Here is a 21886-nt window from a genome sequence, read left to right as displayed (position 1 = left end):
GGTTAAGGCCTTAAATTTGATTCTTTTGGCTTCCCGGCAACCAATGTAGTTCCTTAATATGCGGAGAGATATGATGCTGAAATGGAACACGTCTAATCAATCTTGCAGCCGCATTTTGAACCATTTTGAGTTTCTTAACAAGGTAGGCCAAAGTAGAGGCCATTTGCATATTCCAGGTGAGAAGTCACTGTGGCATGGACTACGACCAGACTGCAGTTCTCTGGCAGCAGATGAATACATTTTTTCAAGTTTCTCAATCTGCCGAAGCAGGCAGCTGTCACCTGCTGAATTTGGGCCGAAAAGGATAAGTCAACCTCCCACTTTACTCCCAAATTTTTGGCAGTGCCTATTGGAGTGGGTGGTGAGCACATTTCCACCGGCCACCAAAGGTCTGCAGCAGGGGGCTTGTTTTTACCAAAAAACATCACTTCCGTTTTTTCGGCATCAAGTTTAAGTTTGTTGTTGTTCATCCAATGGGCAATATCTTTTAAACAGCCCTTAAAGCTCTTAAAAGAATCTTCAGACTGATCATTAAAGGGAAATAACAGCTGGGTGTCGTCGGCTTAGAAAATCGCCTGCACACCCCAGTTGGCTATCAGTGAGAACAATGGGGCCAAAAAGAATTTTGAACAACAACGGGCTTAGGGCCGACCCCTGCAGCACCCTGCACCATAAGTGCTTGCGGCTGGACTGATACGGTTATAAAGCCACCCTTTGTGTACGCTTATGGAGGAATGACTTCAGCCAAGCCAGGGCTGTACCCCCAACACCGATGTCCAAAAGACCAGTATTGAGTGGTCTACCGTGTCAAATGCTGCTGAAAGATCCAGGAGCACCAGCATAGCTGATGCCCCTGAATCCAACGCCATCCTTACTGAATCTGCCACCTCTAATAGCGCTGTTTCTGTGCTAAAGCCAGCACGGAAACCAGATTGGGTGTTGTGCCGGATGCTGTGGCTCTCTATAAAATTGGCCAAGTGTTACTGCACTACCTTTTCTAGCATTTTTGCTGGCTCTGGCAGCAGAGAAATAGGTCTATAATTATTCAGTTCACCCGAATCAACATTAGGTTTCTTCTTAAGGGGAAGGAGAGTGGTGTGCTTTTGGTGAGGCTTTCGGTGTGGAACTACTGACGGCTCCAACAGGGTGGTGAACCAGGGTTGATGGGCACATGTAGGAGCTATGAGGATTAGTGTGAGGGATGTTTGCCTGAGCTTCCGAACTACCAGTGGAATGAGTGGGAGAGGCGGAAAAGCAGAGGCAAATATCCCTGACCAGTTCATCCATAGGGCATTGCCTTTGGAGAGTGGGAACCTGGATGCGAAGCTTGGGCATTTTGCGTTTTCTGCTGTGGTGAACAGGTCTAGCTGAGGAAATCCCCATTCCTTAAAGTAGGGGAGGAGAACCTGAGGATGAGGTTCCCACTCATGGATTTGCTGCCTTTGTTTGCTGAGAAGGTCGCAATCTGATTGTTTACTCCTGAAAGGTGTTCTGCCAGGAGATAAATCTTGTGGTGTATGGCCCATTTCCAAATGGCTTGTGCTAGGCGAGACGGTTGGAGGTGGTGTGTCCCCCTCTATTTCGGTATATAGTACATAGCTGTCATGTTGTCCATGCAACTAGGACAGCTTTGCCTATGAGGTGAGTTTAAAAGGCTTTGAGCACTAGAAACACTGCAAGTAGCTCTAGGTTGTTTATATGGAGATTTCTGGAGATTTTTGTGCTTTAGACTCTACAAGCCTTGGATTGAGCACCCCAACCAGTGAGCGATGCATCTGGTGTTAGCACGGTCTGTGGAACAGGGTCGATGAAGAGCCACCCTTTGGATACATTTTGTGGATTACCCCACTGCAGAGGGCAATGGGTGCGGCCATCTACCAACACTAGATCGGTTAATTGACCCTGCCACTGGTTCCACTGACATGCTAAGCATTCTTGAAGGGGATGCATGTGAAGTCTTGCATGGGGTATGGATTATGATGCAAGACGCCATCATTCCCAGCAGTTGCATGAAGGATCTGGCTGGTAAGGAGTGGTTGGGCTGAACTGAGTGAGAAGAGACTGAATACTGTGAATTCTGGCTGTGAGAACGAGGTGGAATGTTTAGAGGATTGGTGGTAAGCTTCAGGCAATAACCATGTTGGATAATTCCTAGCACCCATTTTTCTGTTGTTATGGATTGCCAAATGGGAAGAAATTGTAGAATACGTCATCCAACAGATGTTAAATGATTGGGGGGAATGGTAGGTAGTCACTGCTTGTTAGGGGAAGGGGAGTTACGGGGAGTGGAACGTTTTCCCCTATCCTTGACATTGTTTCCTCTTGTGGCGGAAGATTGATTGTTGCCTTTATACGAGGAAACATTGGTGTCTGAGGATGTGGTCTTGGACCCCCACGATAAAACGAGCAACTTCAGTGTCTTTTTTATTTTCTCTAATGCTTGATCCACTTCAGGCCCGAAGAGATGCTCTTTATCAAACGAAGTGTTTAAGATAGAATTGCTGGACTTCAGGTTTGAAACCGGGAATCCTCAACAAGGCGTGTCTCCTAAGTTTCTCACTAGTGTTAATCTCCAGAGCTGTTGTTTCAGCAGCATCTAAAGCACATCTAATAGAAAAATTGGAGATGAGCCTTCCTTCCTGTATTAAATCCTGTGCTTTAGCTATGTGCTCATCTGGGAGATATTGGAGCAATTGCTCCACTTCGTCCCAACGCGCTCTATCATACCTGGCTAAAACGGCCTGGGTGTTAGCAATGTGTCAATGATTAGCCACCTGGGCAGTTATTTGTTTGCCAGAGGCGTCTATTAACTTTGACTCCTTGTCTGGAGGAGAGCATCCCCAGAGGTTTGTGAATTAGCCCGTTTACAGTAATTAGACACAACAAGGGTGTCTAGGGGTAGCTGCCCCTTAATGAAGACTGGGTCAGATGGAGCAGGCTTATAATTCTTATCTATTCTGGGAGTCAGAATACGATCCCAAATAGGATCCTTGAAGAGGTCATCGGCATGTCTCATCATGCCTTTGATCATAGGGAGAGTTTGACTAGACCTGTGTGAACTACTCCGTTTCAAACAAGAAATCTTCCTCTAGGGAATCTTTGTGTAGCTGTACACCGTGATATTGTGCAGCTCTAGCAAGCAGTTCTAAATATCCTAGTTGTCGTCAGGAGGGAAAGGCTTTGCAGGGTAAAGGTCTGGGTCATTATTTGTAGGTGGATCAATGGTGTTATCTTTCCAGGAATCTATAGGTAATTGAATATCCCATCATCTCCATCATCAGGCTGTGAGAGTGGAGAGTCCTGGGGTGTGATAGGTAATGGTTCTAATGTTGGAGAAGGTGGTGGAGGTGTAGAGGAACGTGGTGGAAGAGGACGACGAGAAGGGTTTGTACCGACATTCTTCTTTTTTAAAGGTATCTTATATTGTATGTCCTGTGACTCAGGTTAGCGAGGCAGTTTGGTAAGAAGATGTCCTGTCTCAGGATTAATGTAAAGTTAATTTTGCTTAGGATTCGGTTAGGAAAGTCGAAAATGGGACCCTGAGTTTTGGAAGGAACATCTTTCGGTTTCGGCACCGACGACTTCGGTACCGGGACGGAATGATCTTTGGGTGCGGAAGATTTTGGCTCCGAAGGCGTTTTCAGTTTCAGCTCCGACACTAACTTTGGCCGACTCGATCTTGAGGGGAAGGCCTTGATGATGTGTTTCGGTGCCGAGCTGGGAGGCGGAGCGTCAGAAAGGTCATCTCGGTGCCGACCTCGGCCTAGAGGCGAAGGTGGAACCGAACCCTTAGGCTTAATTTGAGTTGGATTTTGGGGCAAGGGGTATTCGGTACTCGTGCGACCGTGACCCTGCGGTATGTCTTCATCCATCTCCGGCACAGATAAGGGCTGCTGCTCCTGTTCCTCTTCGGCCCTTTGTTCATCGAAATCTTCTTGCTCGGACCCTTCACAGAAGATGTCCGGCGTGTATTCGATGTTGTGGCTTTGCATTTCATGATGTCGAGCCCAACAATCGCGGAGAGTTTTCTAGGATTGAAATGATCTGCACGTGTTGCAGTCTTGTTCGTTGTGCTCCGGAGATAAGCACAAGTTGCACACTTGGTGCAAGTCGGTGCGCGGATACTTTGCGTGGCACCGAGGACAGAATTTAAATGGAGTCAGTTCCATCGACTGCGAGGTGGACCGACGTGGTTAGGCCTGACAGCCTTCCACGAGTTTTGCAATCAAAATTGAAATTTTGTTCGACCAACACGATACGCGGAGAAGTGGGATATGCGTATGAAACAATACCGATGAGGGTAGAGTGGATTGCGCACCGAGGGGAACCCGAAGAACGGTTTCGAACCGGAGCACAGCAATACACCTCCGAACTGGATGGTGAACAAACAATCTGACAATGGAGTCGATGCTCATGCGCACGATCACCGAAAGGAGTCACCTTACCTCGTGACTGGAAAGAATTCTTTGAAGAAAAACAACCTGCAAACATTCAGATCCAACACTAGATGGCAGGAGTATGCAAAGCAAGTGATCTACAGCTCACGTGTCTCGAACACAATCTTTACACATGTAATTACATCACCAAAGTAAGAGCCAAGAAGAGATTCCACCCCTTGCTAATAGTAGACACCTACAAACTATCAGATGTTGATACTTGATACATCCAGCTTGAAGCTAGTCTGCTATCAAGCGGAACTGTGACATAATGTAACGACTAAGTTGTTGACTGCCCGATTCCTATGGAAGTAAAAAAAAATATGCTTCCAGTCAGAATGGCTGTCAAATGAAGAGTGTGGGGAGGAGCAAAGGGCACTGGTCTCAAACAAATCATCTCTTGTTAACATGCTGATTAACGGAGCAATGAATGAGAACCATATGCATAAAACTACTGGAATCCCACTTATACCAAACAAGGGAAGAGCCTAGTAGGTTGCAGATATAGTCACTTGCTTCTGTTGTTATTATCTTTATGAGAAACAGCAGGGAAGATGTTTTAGGAACAAGGAAGAGTGTAATCAGTGTCCATGTGTTTGTTACAGGGAAACAAGTTACTATGCAACCAGCATCTTTATTGGAATAAAGAGACTTTTATACATAAATATCATTATTAAAACGGACTATGATGATTCAATTATAATGAAAATACATTTCAATCATCCTCACCTATACTAACCCATATCTTAATGCCAACCCTAAACTTACCCTTGCGATCACCCTATAAATATTTATCCTCATAGTGATTTCTTTATAACGGTATTCCATCATAATACTTTCTTCATAGAGACATAATCCCAGAGAGTGTTGCAGGGTAAAGTCATGAGCTTTATTAGCTGTATATACAAAGATGTGGCATGTTGGAGATGTCCCCTCAATGAAGTGATGTTGCCTGGGGTGGGAAGGGACATCGTGTACACTTCAGTAGTGGGCACCTAATGTGTCAGTTCCAAAATGTCTTGACGAAAACAAATTATATATACCTACGGTCTTTTCTATGCAATGCAAATTATCAATTACCTCATCAGCAAGTAAGAAAAGGTTCTCTTCCCAGGCAAAATGAATAACATCTTCTATGCATCGCCTGCTCTGAACCTGTCCTGAGGAGCAGAAGAAACAGAAAAGGAACATACAAAGTTTCAAAGCGGAGAAGCAAAGAAAAGCCCATCAGAGAAAAGTAAATCATGGTAAAAAACTTATTTTCATTTGATAGAAATAAGACAATTTCAGAATCCATAAGGGAATAACTGAGCAAAAGAAGCAAAAAATAATACTGTAGAAACCACTATCAATTTGGCATGAAGACACAAGCTTGTGTAATAATAGTCTAGTGGGGAACAGATGGGTACAGCTTGCTGGCATGTTTGAGAATGGGGGGAAATAATGATTTGCATCAGCAGAACTGGATGAATCTTCAAGCTGAATGGACAAGGAGAAGTGTCACTGTATGTCTCCGCCATCGCCACCCTGCTTTGGGTTCTGAGAACTGATCAGTAGACAAAGGGATGTTCTCCCGTACAGCCACTTTACAGAGACTGTTACGGGTCATTAGGAGACCTGGGTTATCGATACACTTTTTCAGGTCACCACTGTTATCAAATACAGTGCTTCAGAAACCTGTAAATAAGGAAAGTCTACTTAGGCACATCCACTTCGCTTTGTGTTAATATGTAGCTACTAAGGAGGCCCAATACATGAGATCGACAGGAACAAATCATGTGTCTGTCCTTCAGTTTTGTGAGATGGGAGTACATTGCAGGAGGCATTTGTTGTGATACACTGTGCTTTAACGTCAATGCACTAAGTTGCCTTTAAGGATGCCGGCTGAAAAACAGATGTGTTCCATATGCATTAAAAAATAGTGACCGAAAACAGACCATAATAGCTCAATAAGTAAAACCAGAAAATTAAGACAATTCAACTTTTAGCTGGCCTAATGGAAATCATGATCATAATTGTGCTTCCCTATGCACATGTAAGAGGTTGGGCAAGGTAAGGATTTTCACACATGAAATCTCACATGGTAATGTTTGTGCACCTTATAAACAAATAAACCCATCAATTTGAGCAACAGCATAAAGGTACAATTTTTTAACAATGTAAATAAATACTATAATAGATTTGGCCACTTTGTTATCCAAATATTTCAAAGGCATTACCGTGTCAGGCTCTCACTTACCAATTACTGTAGCTATAAATTAAAATGGCCAGTGGGATAGCCAGCTTACTGTCCATTATGCCAGTATTTGGGATCAAGTTCTTCTGGTCAATGTAATGCCATCTTGCTTTCTGGCAAAATATTCTCATAGTGGAAGGTTGCACTTCATGTACCAATCAAAAAAAATGTGTTGGACCCGCACAGGTAATTGTGGTCCAATTTCACTAATTGATGCAACAGGTGATGTTTTAGGGAGGACAATATGAAAGGGCATTATCAAGGAGGATAAAGATGGTAATATTCTCTCCAAAGTCTGGGTGGATATTAGGTCAGTGATAGCAAAAATAAAACTGTGTTTTCAGGTCACTCTTTAATCATGAACCTTACCATTTTAATAAGGAAGCAGGTCTTCATGAGTTTTGCAGAACTTTGGTCCATGCCCAATACCATAGAAAGATCTGTTCTATTGTACGCTATGTCCGTTTGCATTATGCATGCCATCTTGGTGATCAGCACTGTAAACTTGAAAAAGGACAATTTCGTGCTAGCAGGTTTTGGCCTTAAGTGGAGCTATTCAGCCTCTCCCAGGATCTAAGGTGGTCAACCTGTTCTGCTCCTACAATATTAAACCGGCATTTGAACGATTTCCCAGTGGTTCCTAGTTCAAGTACAGCACCATTCATTTCGACGCTCTTAGTAGCAGACACTGCAATTCTTATTGTCTCATTCTGGAAATTTTATTAATTTCTTCTTCATACTTTTGTGGCATACAAGGAAAATAGAAATCTCCCCGTAAACAGCAGCACAGCAAAGATGATGACTTTAACACCAAAATAAGTTATTAACAATGTTGACTTAGAGGTATGTACTAGATTTGCCTCCTCCAGTTCATGAAATCAACAGGTTGAATTCAGCAGCACACCATAGGTAGGCACCAGGCTTCATGGCTAGATTAACCAGGAAATCTCAGTAGAAGAGCTGCTGGAAGGCCACCTAGGTAAGGTAATCTTGGTTGTTGTTTGTGGATGTCAGGTTTCACCCAAGAAAACACTGAAGAGGCATCGGGTATTACAAACAGGCCATGGGAGTGATCCGGACTACAATACCCATGAGTCTATGCAGGGGCCGCGTTAATGACGTCATCGCGTACCCGGAAGGAGGGTATTTCACTTTCATCACGGAAGCAAGGGGTGCCGGTTACTCTTGCCGCTGAGACGCCGAAGTCCGTAGAGGTCCGGTAAGGGTGCACTGTGCACCATATCTCCTTGTTTCATGTTGCTCAGCGGATGCGGCAACCCTTGACGATCGCTTAATACTCTGCTGCTGTCCCGTTGGCTGAACCCATTACCGGGTTCTTGCAGGAGAGCAGAACAAACCCTGCTTGCTCTTTCCTGGTTACAAGCTGGGTGCTGGGCTCTTTGCGATACGGAAGGGAGGCGGCTGCCTTCCTTAAACTCTTGTGGCATTCTCTCTTGTTTGGCAAACCCTGATACTTGTGCAGAGAGAACGCGTAACTGTAATTGAACAAACAGCATTTCCCTAGGCTTGTTTTTCTTTATGGTGAAACTTTTATGAGAGCTCTGTTGTGGATCTTCCTTGGATTCCCATGCAAGGAGGACGAAGAGAGTGCGTTGTGACAAGCTGTTGTTGTGAGAAAACTATCTCTGCATAGAAAGCACAATCAACAAATGTATTCTTTATGGTTATATTCTGAGAAGTATCAGACACTTTGAGTTCTTATTCCACTACCATATACCTTGTCTCCTGAAGAGTTGTGTAGTTACTCATTCCTGATTTGAAGGCTTTCTGTGTTCGTTCACCATATGATTAAGTGCCTATGCGTGGGCGTTCTTTGTGTTATTTTACTACAGGGGAACGTGTATTCACACAAGTCAGCCCTGCACCCCTGTTAAGCCACGCACAGCACATCCTTGGGTAGGTGTTAGCACCGAAAATAAGCGAGAGGTCGGTGAGTTAGTGCGCTCTTGGTGATAACGTGTTTTTTTATTCATAGATGTGTATGAAGCCCTGATAACTACTATATGCCGACTAGAATACGGAGGAATTTTTCTTTACAGGTACATAGACAGAGTACAATGTGTATGTAGTCTATTCATAGGTTCCTGCATATATGTGTGTTCACTGTGCCTTACCTGGTTGTTATTCTTTGCAGGTCTCCCTCCCCGCTGTTCCCATCCTTCCCTTCCCCCGCTTGATCCCTCCATTGAGTCTGTAATTCTAAACCAGACCGTGGTGGTATCGAGAGGTGGACCGTAAAGAGCAACATACGACCCTGAGGATCCAAGGCTGCGACAGTGGAGCTAATATTTGGGGTGCCTTAAACTGTAAACTTTTAGTTACAGCTGAGAAGGCCTTTTTCAATAAATTACTACCCTTGTCTTCCTTCTGAAACTGGAGTAGTCTGGAAATTCTGTAGGAGTAGCAACTGGGTCAAAAGCTCTTATGCTCTGGATTTTTCTTTGCCTAAATTCATTTCCAAGTGTATTCTGGGCTTCAGTATAGCAGTGTAAGCCCTGGATCACATCTTGTGCCTGCCTTGAATCAGACATACTGCTAATATACTTGAAAAGCCCAATTTAAGCTGTGCGAGGGAATCACCACATCGCTTTTCTTCTCAAGCCAAACCAATCTTGAAACAGTTTAGTGGGAGCATGTAGAATGCAAGACGTTATTGTAGTCCCTAGAAATGAAGATGAAGTGGTGCCTCAAAACTTACTTTGAGGAATGTGCACTCCTCCTACCCCTACAGATATGAGAAGGTTTCATACCATGCCTCGATATGGAACCTAATCACTTGCAGCTATAACAGCTAGACAGGAAAATGTGTTGAAGTATTCTGCAAGAGTGATATTATAAGCCATGAAACAGTGCTGCAACTATTTTATTCTTCTCTCTTAATGCTAACTTGTATAAGCATTGACGAGCTAGGAATGTTCAAACTTCTTGTCTGGTCTTAAATCAGAGGGACCAGGCTAAATCAATTTTTCATGTAAAGCATTTGCATCATGTAATTATTTTTATATTTTATGCCGAGTGGCAGTTTCTTGATATGCTATGCTTAAGGTGGCAGGTAATCAATTGTCTTTATAGTATGTTTAAGTGAATAATTGAGAGAGTTATGTAATGTATTGTAACAGATATGCTCACAATTAAATGAACTACACTGCATGTTAATTTCCCCAATGAGAGACACAGTTCTTCTTGCTTGGATGACTATCAATGGCATGCTGTTCCAGCAAGGTGACAACATGCCAACTCAATAAGCACAACACCTTTATATCATATCCTCCTTCGCGCGCGGCCACCAGCATCTGTATCTAGAATGCCTGAATTAACCCATGAAACTCTCGGATATCAGACGGTGAACTATACTATCCATAACTATCCTAAGGTGAAGTGTCCTGTTGGTTGCCTTCTAATTAGAGGTAAATCTTAATTTCTGCCCTTTATTGAGTTACATCAATTAATTGCAAAGACTTTTACTGGATCTCCATCTCTCCTTCAATGGTTAGCCCACAGAGGACCCAAATTTGCAGAACTTGTTCGGTTTTTAAACCACCCACCATTTTGTTCCACTGACTAAAACAAATTGCAACACACTGTTAAAAGCCTATGACTTTCCCTTTAAACCCAGAACTGCTCTGAGCTTCATTCGCCAGATGTTCAGTGATAACTTCAATTTAGCTGAGCCGGATCATATGTTTTCAGTGTTGGACTCTTGCAAAACCAACTAGGTTAGCTTTATTTTTTGTGCATGGCCTCCATGGAAGGAAGCAAGACACTCTACTATAGTAAGATCTAACAACAAGGTTATTGGGCAGTTGATACTTAAGTACGGTACTTGGTGTGTATTCAAGTTATTGAAGGCTTTTATTTAATATCTTGTGCTAAAATTTATTTTATCGCTTACTTTGCTAACCATTGCGCTGGGTTTGAGCTATAGTGAAACTAAATATACAATATAATATGTTTTCACAAAAAATGAAGTCAAACGTTTTGGGGTGCGAAAGCACTTGCTCACCGTCACTGACTGATGAAAGGCACAGAGAAGGTCAAACACCACACTAATGGTGCCTCAAGTTGTCAGCATGAAAAACCTCAGCTGGCCAAGACTAGACCTACTCATCTGATATCGGTGGCAGAGACAATAGACTAGATAAGGAAAGAACTACTTACAAAATAACAATTATGTAATGACAGATTCACGTCCAGTCTATCCAAAAGGATCCACATCAGTTTACAACCAAAAAACGAGGGAAGAGTGCAAAAGATTAAAACACCAAAAACCAAAAATGTCTTTTGTCTAGCAACAGCTCAATAAAAGCGAATCTAAATGGAAACATCTTGATACACCACAGTCTTGAGTAAATCCTGCACTACAGTATGAATAACATACAGTCTCATTTCAAGCAATCAGGTGTTGTAAATCTAGTTGCCACGCTCAACACTCACCTGTAGGGTTCCCTGGGTTAATAATACACAGCACCTTTGGATTGCAGTATTCCTTAGCAGCTTTGAAAGCACGGTGAAGCTCATTAACATCCAGTGCCCAGCAATTGTCTTCATCCAGGTAGTAATTCACTTGCACTGCACCAAGTTCAGATATGGCTGCAGAATACAAGGGGTACTGGGGGATCGGAATCATGACACCAGTCCGGGATTTCCCCCCTCCAGACACTAGGATCTTTAGTATACTCTGTAGGAGACAAACAGTTGTGATATTTTTGGCATTAATGCAGAACTATAAACTGGATCATATTTAAAGAACATCTTCAGAATACTTTAACATTTAAGAAGCTAGGCCTTTAGTGGAGAAAAACACAAAACAAATTTAAATAAATGTTCATGCACCGGCAATGCTTTAGAATACAACCCTAGCATTGACAAGCCAATCACGCTACCTAATAGAAGGGTGAGATCTGGTTTAGGGAAGGTCTAAAGGGGTGAGCTACTGAGCTATATTTCTAGGAACTGTGGATAGATGGACTCACAATATCAGACATGTACAGAGAGCAAGAAAAGGGAAAAACACACAAAGGGGAAAGAAGGAGGGAGAGAAAGATGGAAATGCATCACAAGAGCGAAAGCAGGAACTTTCAAGTGTGGGATGATAGGGCAAAAAGTATCCGTTAGTGGATTAAAGATACATAAGGTGAATTTGGAACAATGCAGCCTTGGTATTCGGTGCACCAACATTCAATAGCACAACCCGCGGGCTTCTGAGCAGAGCTTTGGGCTCTCATTCCTTTACAAATTAACCACTGCATGGAGGTCAATAATATCTTCTTCAATATTGTAACATCTCATCCACTATAGACTTCACAACAAAGATAAGACCTGCTGAGATTTCTGCATACTTGTTTGGATTACATCTGTATTTAATCTGCTTGTTGAGCTCTATCGTATATTTGTTTTATTATAATTTTCCTATTCTCTATGTTGCCTTTATTTCATAGTTTTGCTACTAAACAAATTACTTCTGCCTATCTAAATTATTCTTACTTAAGTTTTAGATAACTTGAACGATGATGGTATCCTTCTCTTGTTATCAGGCCATCCAAAAACAGGGTTTTTATGTGCACAATGCTTTGTGGATATTTGTTTCTGAATAGTCTGTGCCTTTAATGTTTAATGTCATATTTTAACAAATGGGAAACTACCAGAGTCCAGGTGCACAGGAGGAATCAACCTCGTAGAGCTCTAGGACTAGCATTGCTAGCAACTCCAGCCAAAGCTCTCTTGAACACTGGGCACTGATCCCCCTTGAGAACAACTGACAAACAGACAGGTAGCACTCTGGCACCAAAGTGTGCTTTTTAACACTACTGCTAGAGAAAGTGAAAGCCTTGTTAACATATTCTAAACATGAAAGACATTTTGGAGATTCTACTTCTATAAATGCAACAAAGAATTCTGCTGGAATTGAGATTCACAACGAAGTTTAAAGACTTGATTTAGGACGAAAGGTGCAGAATTACAGCCTACCCGTAGCCACCTGGAAGCCTTCAGGATTTTAAAAAGCGACACGTCGCCAATAATAGTATTTGCTGTAAGTACATTTTTGCAAGCAGTGTGGTTTAAAAGACAAAAAGCTTTAAACGCCACAGACTGCTGTGTTCCATAAAGTGATGTTCCCTTCGATGTATTGCTGCTTACCTGTCTATTTGCACTATGCACGGTCACTTTATGCATTTGTTGCACTGTCCCAAGGCAAATTTGGGAACATTTGTAACTGTATTGCCACTTGTCGCACATTTTTTTAAACAACACATTTTTTAAATTAGCTTGCAGCTTAGCACTTGCAGTATTTTGCACATTCCCCTTATGAGTTTTATTACATTCTATTGCCTGGAGGAATGTTATCATACCATAAGAAGTGTTTTAAATGAATATTGTGAATGTAATTTTAAAGGGTACTGTGATGATGATGTTCTATGTATATACGTCTTATCTTATCTTATCTTAGGTGAGATTTGTAAAGCGCACTATCGCCGAGGCTTCCTGGCGCTGACAGACAGAGTGAATGAGGGGGAGACAAGAAAAAACGGGATTCTAACTGAGAAGAGGGAAAAGATGAGTCTTAAGAAGTTTCCTGAAGTTCATAAGAGAAGAGGAGGATTTATTGGGGAGTGGGAGGGGATTCCAAAGTCCAGGGGCAAGATGGGAAAACCGGCGACCACCGAATTTCTTGGTTCTGATTTTGGGGGTGGCTAGCAGATGGCTGTGGGCAGACGGGAGATCACGCTGAGGATAGTAGGGACAAATAAGAGATTTTACAAACGCGGGACCAGGGCAATGAAGGGTTTTGAATGTGAGGCAAGCCACCTTGAAAGCTGCCCTTTGGTCGATCGGGAGCCAGTGAAGACTATGGAGTAGAGGTTTGGCTGACTGCCATCTAGGGGTGTTAGAAATTAAAAGGGCCGCTTGGTTCTGGACAACTTGGAGACGATGTGTCAGAGATGAAGGAAGGCCATGATAGATGGAGTTAGAGAAGTCCAACCGGGAGAGCACAAGTGAGATGACAACTTGGGTGAGTGCAAGAGAGGGAAGAAGGTGGCGGACTTTACGGATCTTCCGCAGTTGGTACATGCAGGAGGATATTACCGAGACCACCTGTGCTCTGAGTGAAAGTTCAGAGTCAATAATCACTCCCAGACTCTTTACAGCTTTCACCGGGATTGGGGGGGAGCCTAGCTCCGGAGGCCAAAACTGCGGGCCCCAGTGAGCATGGCTGAGTCCCGGGAGGAGGAGCTCAGTTTTCCCGGGGTTAAGTTTCAATTGATTCTGGTTCATCCAACCTTGAATGTGAATCATGACTGCATGAAAGGTTTTGATGGCATGAGGTGAATTAAGCGGAAGAATGATCTGTAAGTCGTCAGCATAGTTATAGACGACGATGTCCCATTTTTGAAGAGATTGAATCAGGGGCCGGAGGTATAGGTTAAATAATAGCGGCGATAAAGAGGAGCCCTGAGGGACTCCACAGGACGTGGGGGTTTTGGTAGCAGTAAAGGGCCCCAAGCGGACCGCCTGTGTTCTTCAAGTCAGGAAGGACTTAACCCAACTGAGAGCGGTCCCCTGGATGCCTGCCTGCCCGACGCGGTGGAGAAGGATGTTATGGTCCACCGTGTCAAACGCGGCTGATAGATCCAGGAGGACAAGGGCTTGGGGGAGCCCGGCGTCCGCGTTGTTCCTGAGCGTGTCCAGGACTGCCAGGATGACATGCTCAGTAGAATGGGCAGGTCTGAAGCCGGCTTGGTTGGGCTCGAGGCGGTTGGATGATTCAATAAAGTTTGATAAACACCGGGTGACATGGGCCTCCATCAATTTTGAGAGGTACGGATGGAGTGAGATGGGGCAGTAATTCGAGGGCTCCGTGGGATCGGCGGCGGGTTTTTTAAGAAGAGGCACTAGAATGGCCTCCTTGAAAGAGGTCGGAACGATGCCGCTGTTAAGTGCCCCGTTGATTAAAGGTAGGATGCAGTCAGGCAGGTTCAGGCATATGCTCCGTAGGACAGATGGCGGGCAGCAATCATTCGGGGAACCAGATTTTACCCGAATTGCCAGTTCCGCTAATGAAGTGGAATCTAGGGCTGGGAAGAAGGAGAAAGTCGAGGAATAGTTAGTGCAGGGAACCAGTGGAGGGGACTGGGGAGAAGAAGGGATAGATTTTTTGATTTTCGAGATTTTATCTAGAAAAAAAGAATTGAGGGTGTCACAGGCCTCTTGAGTAGGGGTCTGGGCTGGAAGGGTTCTGTCATCGGTGGTGAGTTCATCCATAACTCTGAACACCTCCTTAGATTTATCAGCTGCCGACGAGATCCTGTGGGAAAAGTGTTCCATTTTGGCTAGGCTGATGGCAATTTTGTATTCTTTATGCGCAGCTAGATAGGACTGTTGAGCTGGGTCGGAGTAGTCGCGTCTCCAGGTGCGTTCTGATTGACGTGTTTTTAATTTCAGGAGCTTGAGATCACCAGAGAACCATCGATGGGAGCTGCGGTTCCTAGTGCTAGGAAATTTGACCAGGGGAGCGAAGAGGTTGCTGGCCGATTCTAGCCAAGAGCCAAGATCATGTTCGATGCTGTCTATATCATTTGAGGGGAGGAAGGCTGGACGGGTATCGGCAAGGGCCGTAAGGAAGCCCTGAGAGTCATAAGTGCTCCATTTCCGTGAGAAACCGCCAGCCATCAGAGGAGGAGGAATCTGACCAGTGATAGTAATGGTAGTGTCGACTAGATAGTGATCAGACCAGACACAGGGGGAGACGTCAGGTGGAGATGATACCAGGTTACAAGTCCAAATCTGGTCCAAAATATGACCCTTATTATGGGTAGGATAAGTGATCTGTTGCGTGAGGTTCAGACTATTAAGAGTCTCGAAAAGCTCAGTGGCATGGGGACCAGCGTTGGTGTCGTTAAACCAGTAGTTTAAATCGCCAAGAAGGGCGAAACTAGAGTGCAGCGTTAGAAGGTTAGACAACTGTTCACCCAGGATGGTGGAAAAAGATGGCATGGGATGGGGAGGCCGGTATAGAAGCAGAAGGGTGAAAGTGCCGGTATCAGTCTGCACACTGATAAGTAGGTTATCCACCTTAGGGAGAGGGAGGGAATAAGAAGAAACGGAGTTAAGGCGCTTGGATATGATGGCTGCCACCCCACCCCCGGGCCGATCACCATGGCGGTCGGCATGAAGGATGTAATAATCGGGGGGGAGGGCAGCCAAGATATCTGGGAGGGACTCAGATGTTAGCCAGGTTTCCGTGAGCAGGAGCATGTCTGGATTGGTGTTAGTTAACAAGATAAAGATATCCACAGAGTGCTTAACCAAGGAGCGAGTGTTTAAATATAACACCCTGATGGTCGTGACATTCCTGGTCGGCGTAGCTGATGGTGTGTTACCTCTTAGGTGGTATTGCTCGGGGTGCAAGAGGCCAGCAGTGCATATACGGCGAATAGCCGTTGGGGATGGAGAGGACGCAAGATGTTGCAGGTCTTTAAGAGATTGAGAGGAGTACGAGAGGTGATGGTCAGCGTGATGTGCCCCTTGGCCCGATCTGGCGCGGACGGGCGCAGACGGGCTTGCCTTTAGCGCGCCTTTGGCGCGCTGGCGGCGCGCCCGCTGCGCTCGTCTGCTGCGCGGCCGAGATGTGCACATTATTTATAGAGCGTAAGAGAGTGACGTTGGGGGGCGTGGCCTCACAAAGGGGGCGTGGCCTCCGTCCTCGCCGAGATGGCGGCGGGAAAAGTTTAAGGCTGAGGAGGGCTGCGGCAGCGCTAACACATCTGCACAGGAACAGCGAGGTACCAGAGAAGTGAGTAAACACAGAACAATAATACAAAATATTTAAAAGCAAGTATCTGAAAACACATTAAAAACGCTCTCGGCTTCCGCCTCAAGAGCACGGTCCCTTTTTGACAATGAGCTTTATGTATTATTCCCCTTTAATATATATTGTTGGTGCTCAGTTTTTATCCGTCTTGGGCATACTTTGATGGTTGCTTATGACCGAATAAAGTCATGACTACTATTACAGCTTCAAACTTGCATAATCTTCAGGAACTGCCCATCATAGTGTCAACATTGTGTATACATGCTTAATGGATGCTGTTATACAGCATGTAAGTAACTAGAAAGATGCTTTAGACTTACAGCAATCCCATCGCTAGCTCCAGTGGTGAGATAAATATTTTCAGGATCTGCAGGCACTCCACCATCTCTCCTCTCGATGTACATGGCAACATCTTCTCGAATGCAATTCACACCTTGGCTTGCACTGTAGGACCCTAAAAGAAATAATAAGGCAGTCCCATCTCAAACCTCCACTACCAGGCTATTTGTAAGCTGTCATCCTTGAATAGCTCATTATAGTCATAAAGTTTGTCATACATAACAATCAATTAAACAGAATTAGGATGCAGGAAGGAAAATCATTAAATATTAAATCTTAGATATTTGTGTGGATTAAACCTCAGAGTGTTACAACATCTCAATGCCCTAGTGACACAGAATGGGCAAATCACACTGTGAAAAATAAAATGTCATTGATGCAAGGCTTGAATAAATCTCAGCCATTGACGATTGCCCTGGGACACAACACTCCACTGTTTGTGTCAATACAGATAGGGAACAACCACATGTGAATCAGTCCAGGACTCCCCCAAAAGGAACGTCCAAACCCAAAGGCTAGGCAATATGCCCACAGAACAGGTGTCTATGCAACCGGAGGCATGAATCAGCCTTCCTGGGGCTTAAAAAGAGAGCTACAGAACTGGTGTATACGAGTTCAAATCATTACTGATATTAAATAGACATGATGCAATGAGAAGCAGCAAGAACAGTGTTAGAACGATATACTTTTTGTTTAGGACAGCCAGGCAGAGAGGAAAGGGACTGGGTGGCTTCATAATAACAAGCATTGGCATAGCCAATAGGTCTGGCCCTTGGGACCTTAAAAGTGTTTAGCCATGCAACAGTTGCATAACTAAATACTTATAAGGTCCCAAAAGCGAGACCTATTGGCTATGCAAAGCGGCCGCGAAAGTTAAAGTGATCGCGATCGGTATCACGATCAAACATCAAAGCGGCCCTGCGGCAGCGAAAGTGAAAGTAATTGCGGTAAAGCGCCCGCGCACATGCTCTGTAGCTCTAGGCTGGCCTGGTAGCACTTTTTGGAGCCCTCTCAATAAGTCTCGCCAGACCAGCGCATGCGCTGGGTCAGGCGAGACCTAAAAAAACAGGTTGGAAGAATATGACATACGTAGCATAAGCAGATATGCAGAAGCACTCTAGTCGGTCTACGGATAGTGTACTGAATGGCCAGATGCATTGCCATTTTTCATGCATGGAGTAACTTCACATGGGGGGGAAGAACTGAGTCAAGCGGGTTGAGTCAAAAATGTATAAAAGTATTTTCGCGAGAGAGGGACACTCCCCTGTGTCAACTTGAGCATCCAAGGGCAAGTGCATTTAGAAGCAGAAACAGATGCTTAGCTCTCAATATCTAATACTGTTTTTTTTATTCGCGTGCTTGCTCCAGTAAGTGTTATGATGTGAGCACACTGTTTTATCGGGGGGATCAGAGAACAGACCTAGGCAGAGACCCTGGCTTCCGGGCGGCCCTAGTGACATTTGTGCCCTCTCAACTGAGAAGCATGTAACTTCTACAAGATCAACTCTTCGATGAACAGTTCAAAACTTGGGTACTTGGCACGCTCTGGGATCCTAACAAAACATGTTGTTGCATAAATAAGGCTATGGCTCAGTTTTACAAGGTTTGGCATTCCCAACCTCAGATGCCTGAACTTGGTTTAGTACACCAGTGCTTGAGTGTGAAAGTCCAGGTTGTTGTTGCCCCACACAACCCCGCCAAACATAATGGACGATGTGGTGGCTGAGCTTTCTGGATCACTAACATTCTCTTCAAAAGCGTCAGGGACGCAGTGGTAACTCAAACCCAATTTCGTGCTGTAGAATCATGCACACAAGTACTGCACAAAGAAAAGACACTTTAAATTTTGAAAGTATTTATTTCAACTGTCTCATGCTTAGTGCATGAGTAATAACTACACAGAATACAACTAGAACAGCACTATGAATGGATGGGACATTTCCGGCATCCTAATACTCTAAATACTATTTCTATGCGCTTTTCTAGGATTCAGTGCACTGCAAGCCTGTTCACATCAAAGAAGCTGTGGTTATCAAACTTTGCCTGGAGAGAGTGTTCCCCTGAAAAGAAAACCCATATCAGCTGGGCTCAGCACCTCTCCTTTCAGAAATGGCTAGGAATCAGCACTCACTATATAGTTTGTGAAACGCTTCGTTCCATGAAACTTACATTTTAATAGTGAAAGTACAGAATCCCTGCCCTAACATCTTTGCCTCAAATTATAAAATACTTTATATTTATAATAACCTTCAACGCTTCATATTGCCTTTAAGCACTTTATAAGTATCTTATTATTACCCAGTATTTTTAGTGTTACTCGATTTCTGATCCCAAAAAGATAGGAGTCTGAGTTGGTCCTACAGATCACAACATAACCAACTGAGCCATGTTGCCAGCTAAAGACTTATATTTTTACAGCACTTAAGGGGGTGATTGTTCCCACTTACCTACAGAACCAATCAATATGGATTATTTTTCTACACAGTCTACCTGGAAACCTGGAAAACACAGGTTGCAGTATACTGCGTCTTAAATTAGATATCTTAATAATGCAACTACAAAACTGTTCACCCATCATTCATAGAGCAAAACAATGTAAGACAAACAATGAGATGGTTAGAGACGGCATTAATGAAAACAAAAAGCCCATTATCAGTTATTAAATGTTAATCGTGCCTAACATGGTAAGAAACATATTTTCCTCAAGTCAGCAAGCAGTTGTGGCAAAAAACAAACAAGAAAATGAAAAAGACCACCTTCCCTTTTCATCCACTGTCCATCCTCAATCTTTCATCCACCTGCAAACCGCAATCTCCCGGAAGGAAATACCAGAATAATTGTCAGAAGATGGAAAAAGCTGTCCCATAAGACTTCTGAAAATACCTTTGCCTCTGGTTGGCACTACATTAAGACCACTGTAGGTATTTGCTTTCTTTGAAATATGGTATGGCCTGTCATTGTATAGTATGGTATGGTATGGTCTAGTACAGTCTGTCATCGTTTGGTATGGCCTGTCCTTGCATAATATCTTACAGCATTGTATAGCATTGCCCGTCATTGTATAGTATAATATTGTTAGGAAAGTATGGTATGGTATGGCCTGTCATTGCACAGTATGGTATGGCCTAATATTGTATGGAATGCATGGCCTGTCACTGTATAGTATGGAATGGAATGGTATGCCATTGTAAAGTAAATTATGGTGCGGTAACGGTGAGAGGGAGAGAGAAGGAGAGAGTGGGTAAGGTCAACATAGGCAGCTGGGAAGAGATAGGGAAACACAAAAGAATATCATGTCTGTAATACAACGAAAACAACGAAAGTCAGAAAAATGTTTCAGTATGGAGCAGTGTGTTTGAAGCAGTAACAAAGATGAAGGTACGGAGAGGTGTAAAAGTTCACAGGTAAGGATGGTGGATGAGGACCCAAAGGCACATGAACGGAGGATGGGAGCGGTTAAGGGCAACACGTCTGGTGGAGGGAGAGAGGGCAACATGAAGGAATATCATGTCTGCAATACAACTAAAACAATAAAAGACAGAAACAGGACACACACACTCCGTACGGTATGACCTGGTCTGTCATTGTATGGTATGGATTGGCTCAGTATCGTATGGATTGTCACTATATAGTATGGTATGGTATGGTCCCTCATTGTATATTATGGTATGATCTGTCATCGTCCGGTATGGTACGGCCTGTCATTGTATGGTATGGTATGGTACATGATATGGTATGGTATGGTATGGTCTGTCAATGTATTGTTATGTTATGTTATGTTATGTTACTGATTTTTGTACCGCGCACAGCTGCCCCAGCAAAGGGGCGTCCTGGCGCCAGAAAAGGTGAACACAACAACAGAATGCAGCGGGTTACATAATTTTATTAAAAAGAAACGTTTTAATGACACCTCTGAACCTGGTTAAATCTTCCACAGCACGAATGTCGTAGGGAAGAGCGTTCCAGAGCTTGGCAGCTACTACTCGAAAGGAGCGGCCACCCGTCCTGTTCAACCGAAAACGGGGAACAACAGCTAAGTTCTGGCCCAAGGATCTCAAAGAGCGAGAAGGGAAGTACGGAGTAAGGAGATTCGTGAGAATAGGAGGAGCCAAGCCTTTCAAAATTTTAAAGGCCAGGCAAAGCACCTTAAACTCAATACGCCGCGCAACAGGCAGCCAGTGGAGAGTATGCAGTACTCCGGACACTGAACAACGTTTGGGCAACCCAAATATTGCTCTTGCGGCGGCATTCTGCACTCGTTGTAGCCGCAAAAGTTCAGCCTTGTTCGTGCCTGCAAGCAGAGCACTGGCATAGTCTATCCTAGATAATACCGAGGCCTGGACCACCAGCTGTCTCGTGCTGGCATCAAAGAATTTGAGCACCGGCCTAATGCTCCTGATAATGCCGAAACAAGAGGCAGCCACCTTCTTCGTATGGCAGGTGAAACTAAGTGAAGGGTCCAGCCAAACCCCGAGGTTCTTTAACTCCATTGCAGGAGAAGGGATCATACCTAACTCGGGGGGCCACCAGCTATCATTCCAACATCCAGGAAGCTTACCAAACACCATCACCTCTGTCTTCTTAGTGTTCAATTGGAGACAGTTCTGATTCATCCAATTGGCCACCGAGCGCAACCCCTCACAGAAGTTGAGGGCATCCATAGCCGAGTCCCCACTAAGTGTGACCGCCAGCTGCGTGTCATCCGCATAGGAAACCATTGTCAGGCCCCAGCTTTTGACTACAGCAGCCAGCGGCCTCACGTAAAGATTAAAAAGAGTGGGGCTCAGAGATGAGCCCTGAGGAACCCCCAACGTGAGCGGGTGAGAGGTGGACTTACCGGGTGGTATCGCAACCTGGAAAGATCTGTTGGAAAGAAAGGAGCGGAACCAGCCTAATGCCAACCCCCTAACCCCAGCTTCCTCTAACCGCCGCATCAAGATGTCATGGGACACCGTATCAAAGGCGGCACTCAGGTCTAACAAAAGGAGTGCCGCTGTTTGTCCGGTGTCCAGCACGGAGCGCAGGTGTTCAGCCATATATAGC

The 21886-nt window shown here is 44.3% G+C and overlaps 1 protein-coding gene across 1 annotated transcript in view; it reads right to left on the bottom strand.

Moving 5' to 3' along the window:
• Positions 1-21886, bottom strand: part of GPT2 (glutamic--pyruvic transaminase 2) — a 130984-nt gene that overhangs the window by 47545 nt on the left and 61553 nt on the right. Inside the window, exons 4-6 of the mRNA XM_085640134.1 lie at positions 16825-16958; positions 11128-11371; positions 5517-5596 (exon numbers count right to left, since the gene is read on the bottom strand). Coding sequence (XP_085496260.1) covers positions 5517-5596; positions 11128-11371; positions 16825-16958 — 458 coding nt within the window. The remainder of the gene's footprint in view (positions 1-5516; positions 5597-11127; positions 11372-16824; positions 16959-21886) is intronic.

Source organism: Triturus cristatus, chromosome 12, assembly GCF_964204655.1.
Source record: "Triturus cristatus chromosome 12, aTriCri1.1, whole genome shotgun sequence".
In the NCBI taxonomy this organism is placed as follows: domain Eukaryota; kingdom Metazoa; phylum Chordata; class Amphibia; order Caudata; family Salamandridae; genus Triturus; species Triturus cristatus.
Note: the sequence above shows the minus strand (reverse complement) of the source record. Positions and strands in the feature narration are given on the sequence as shown.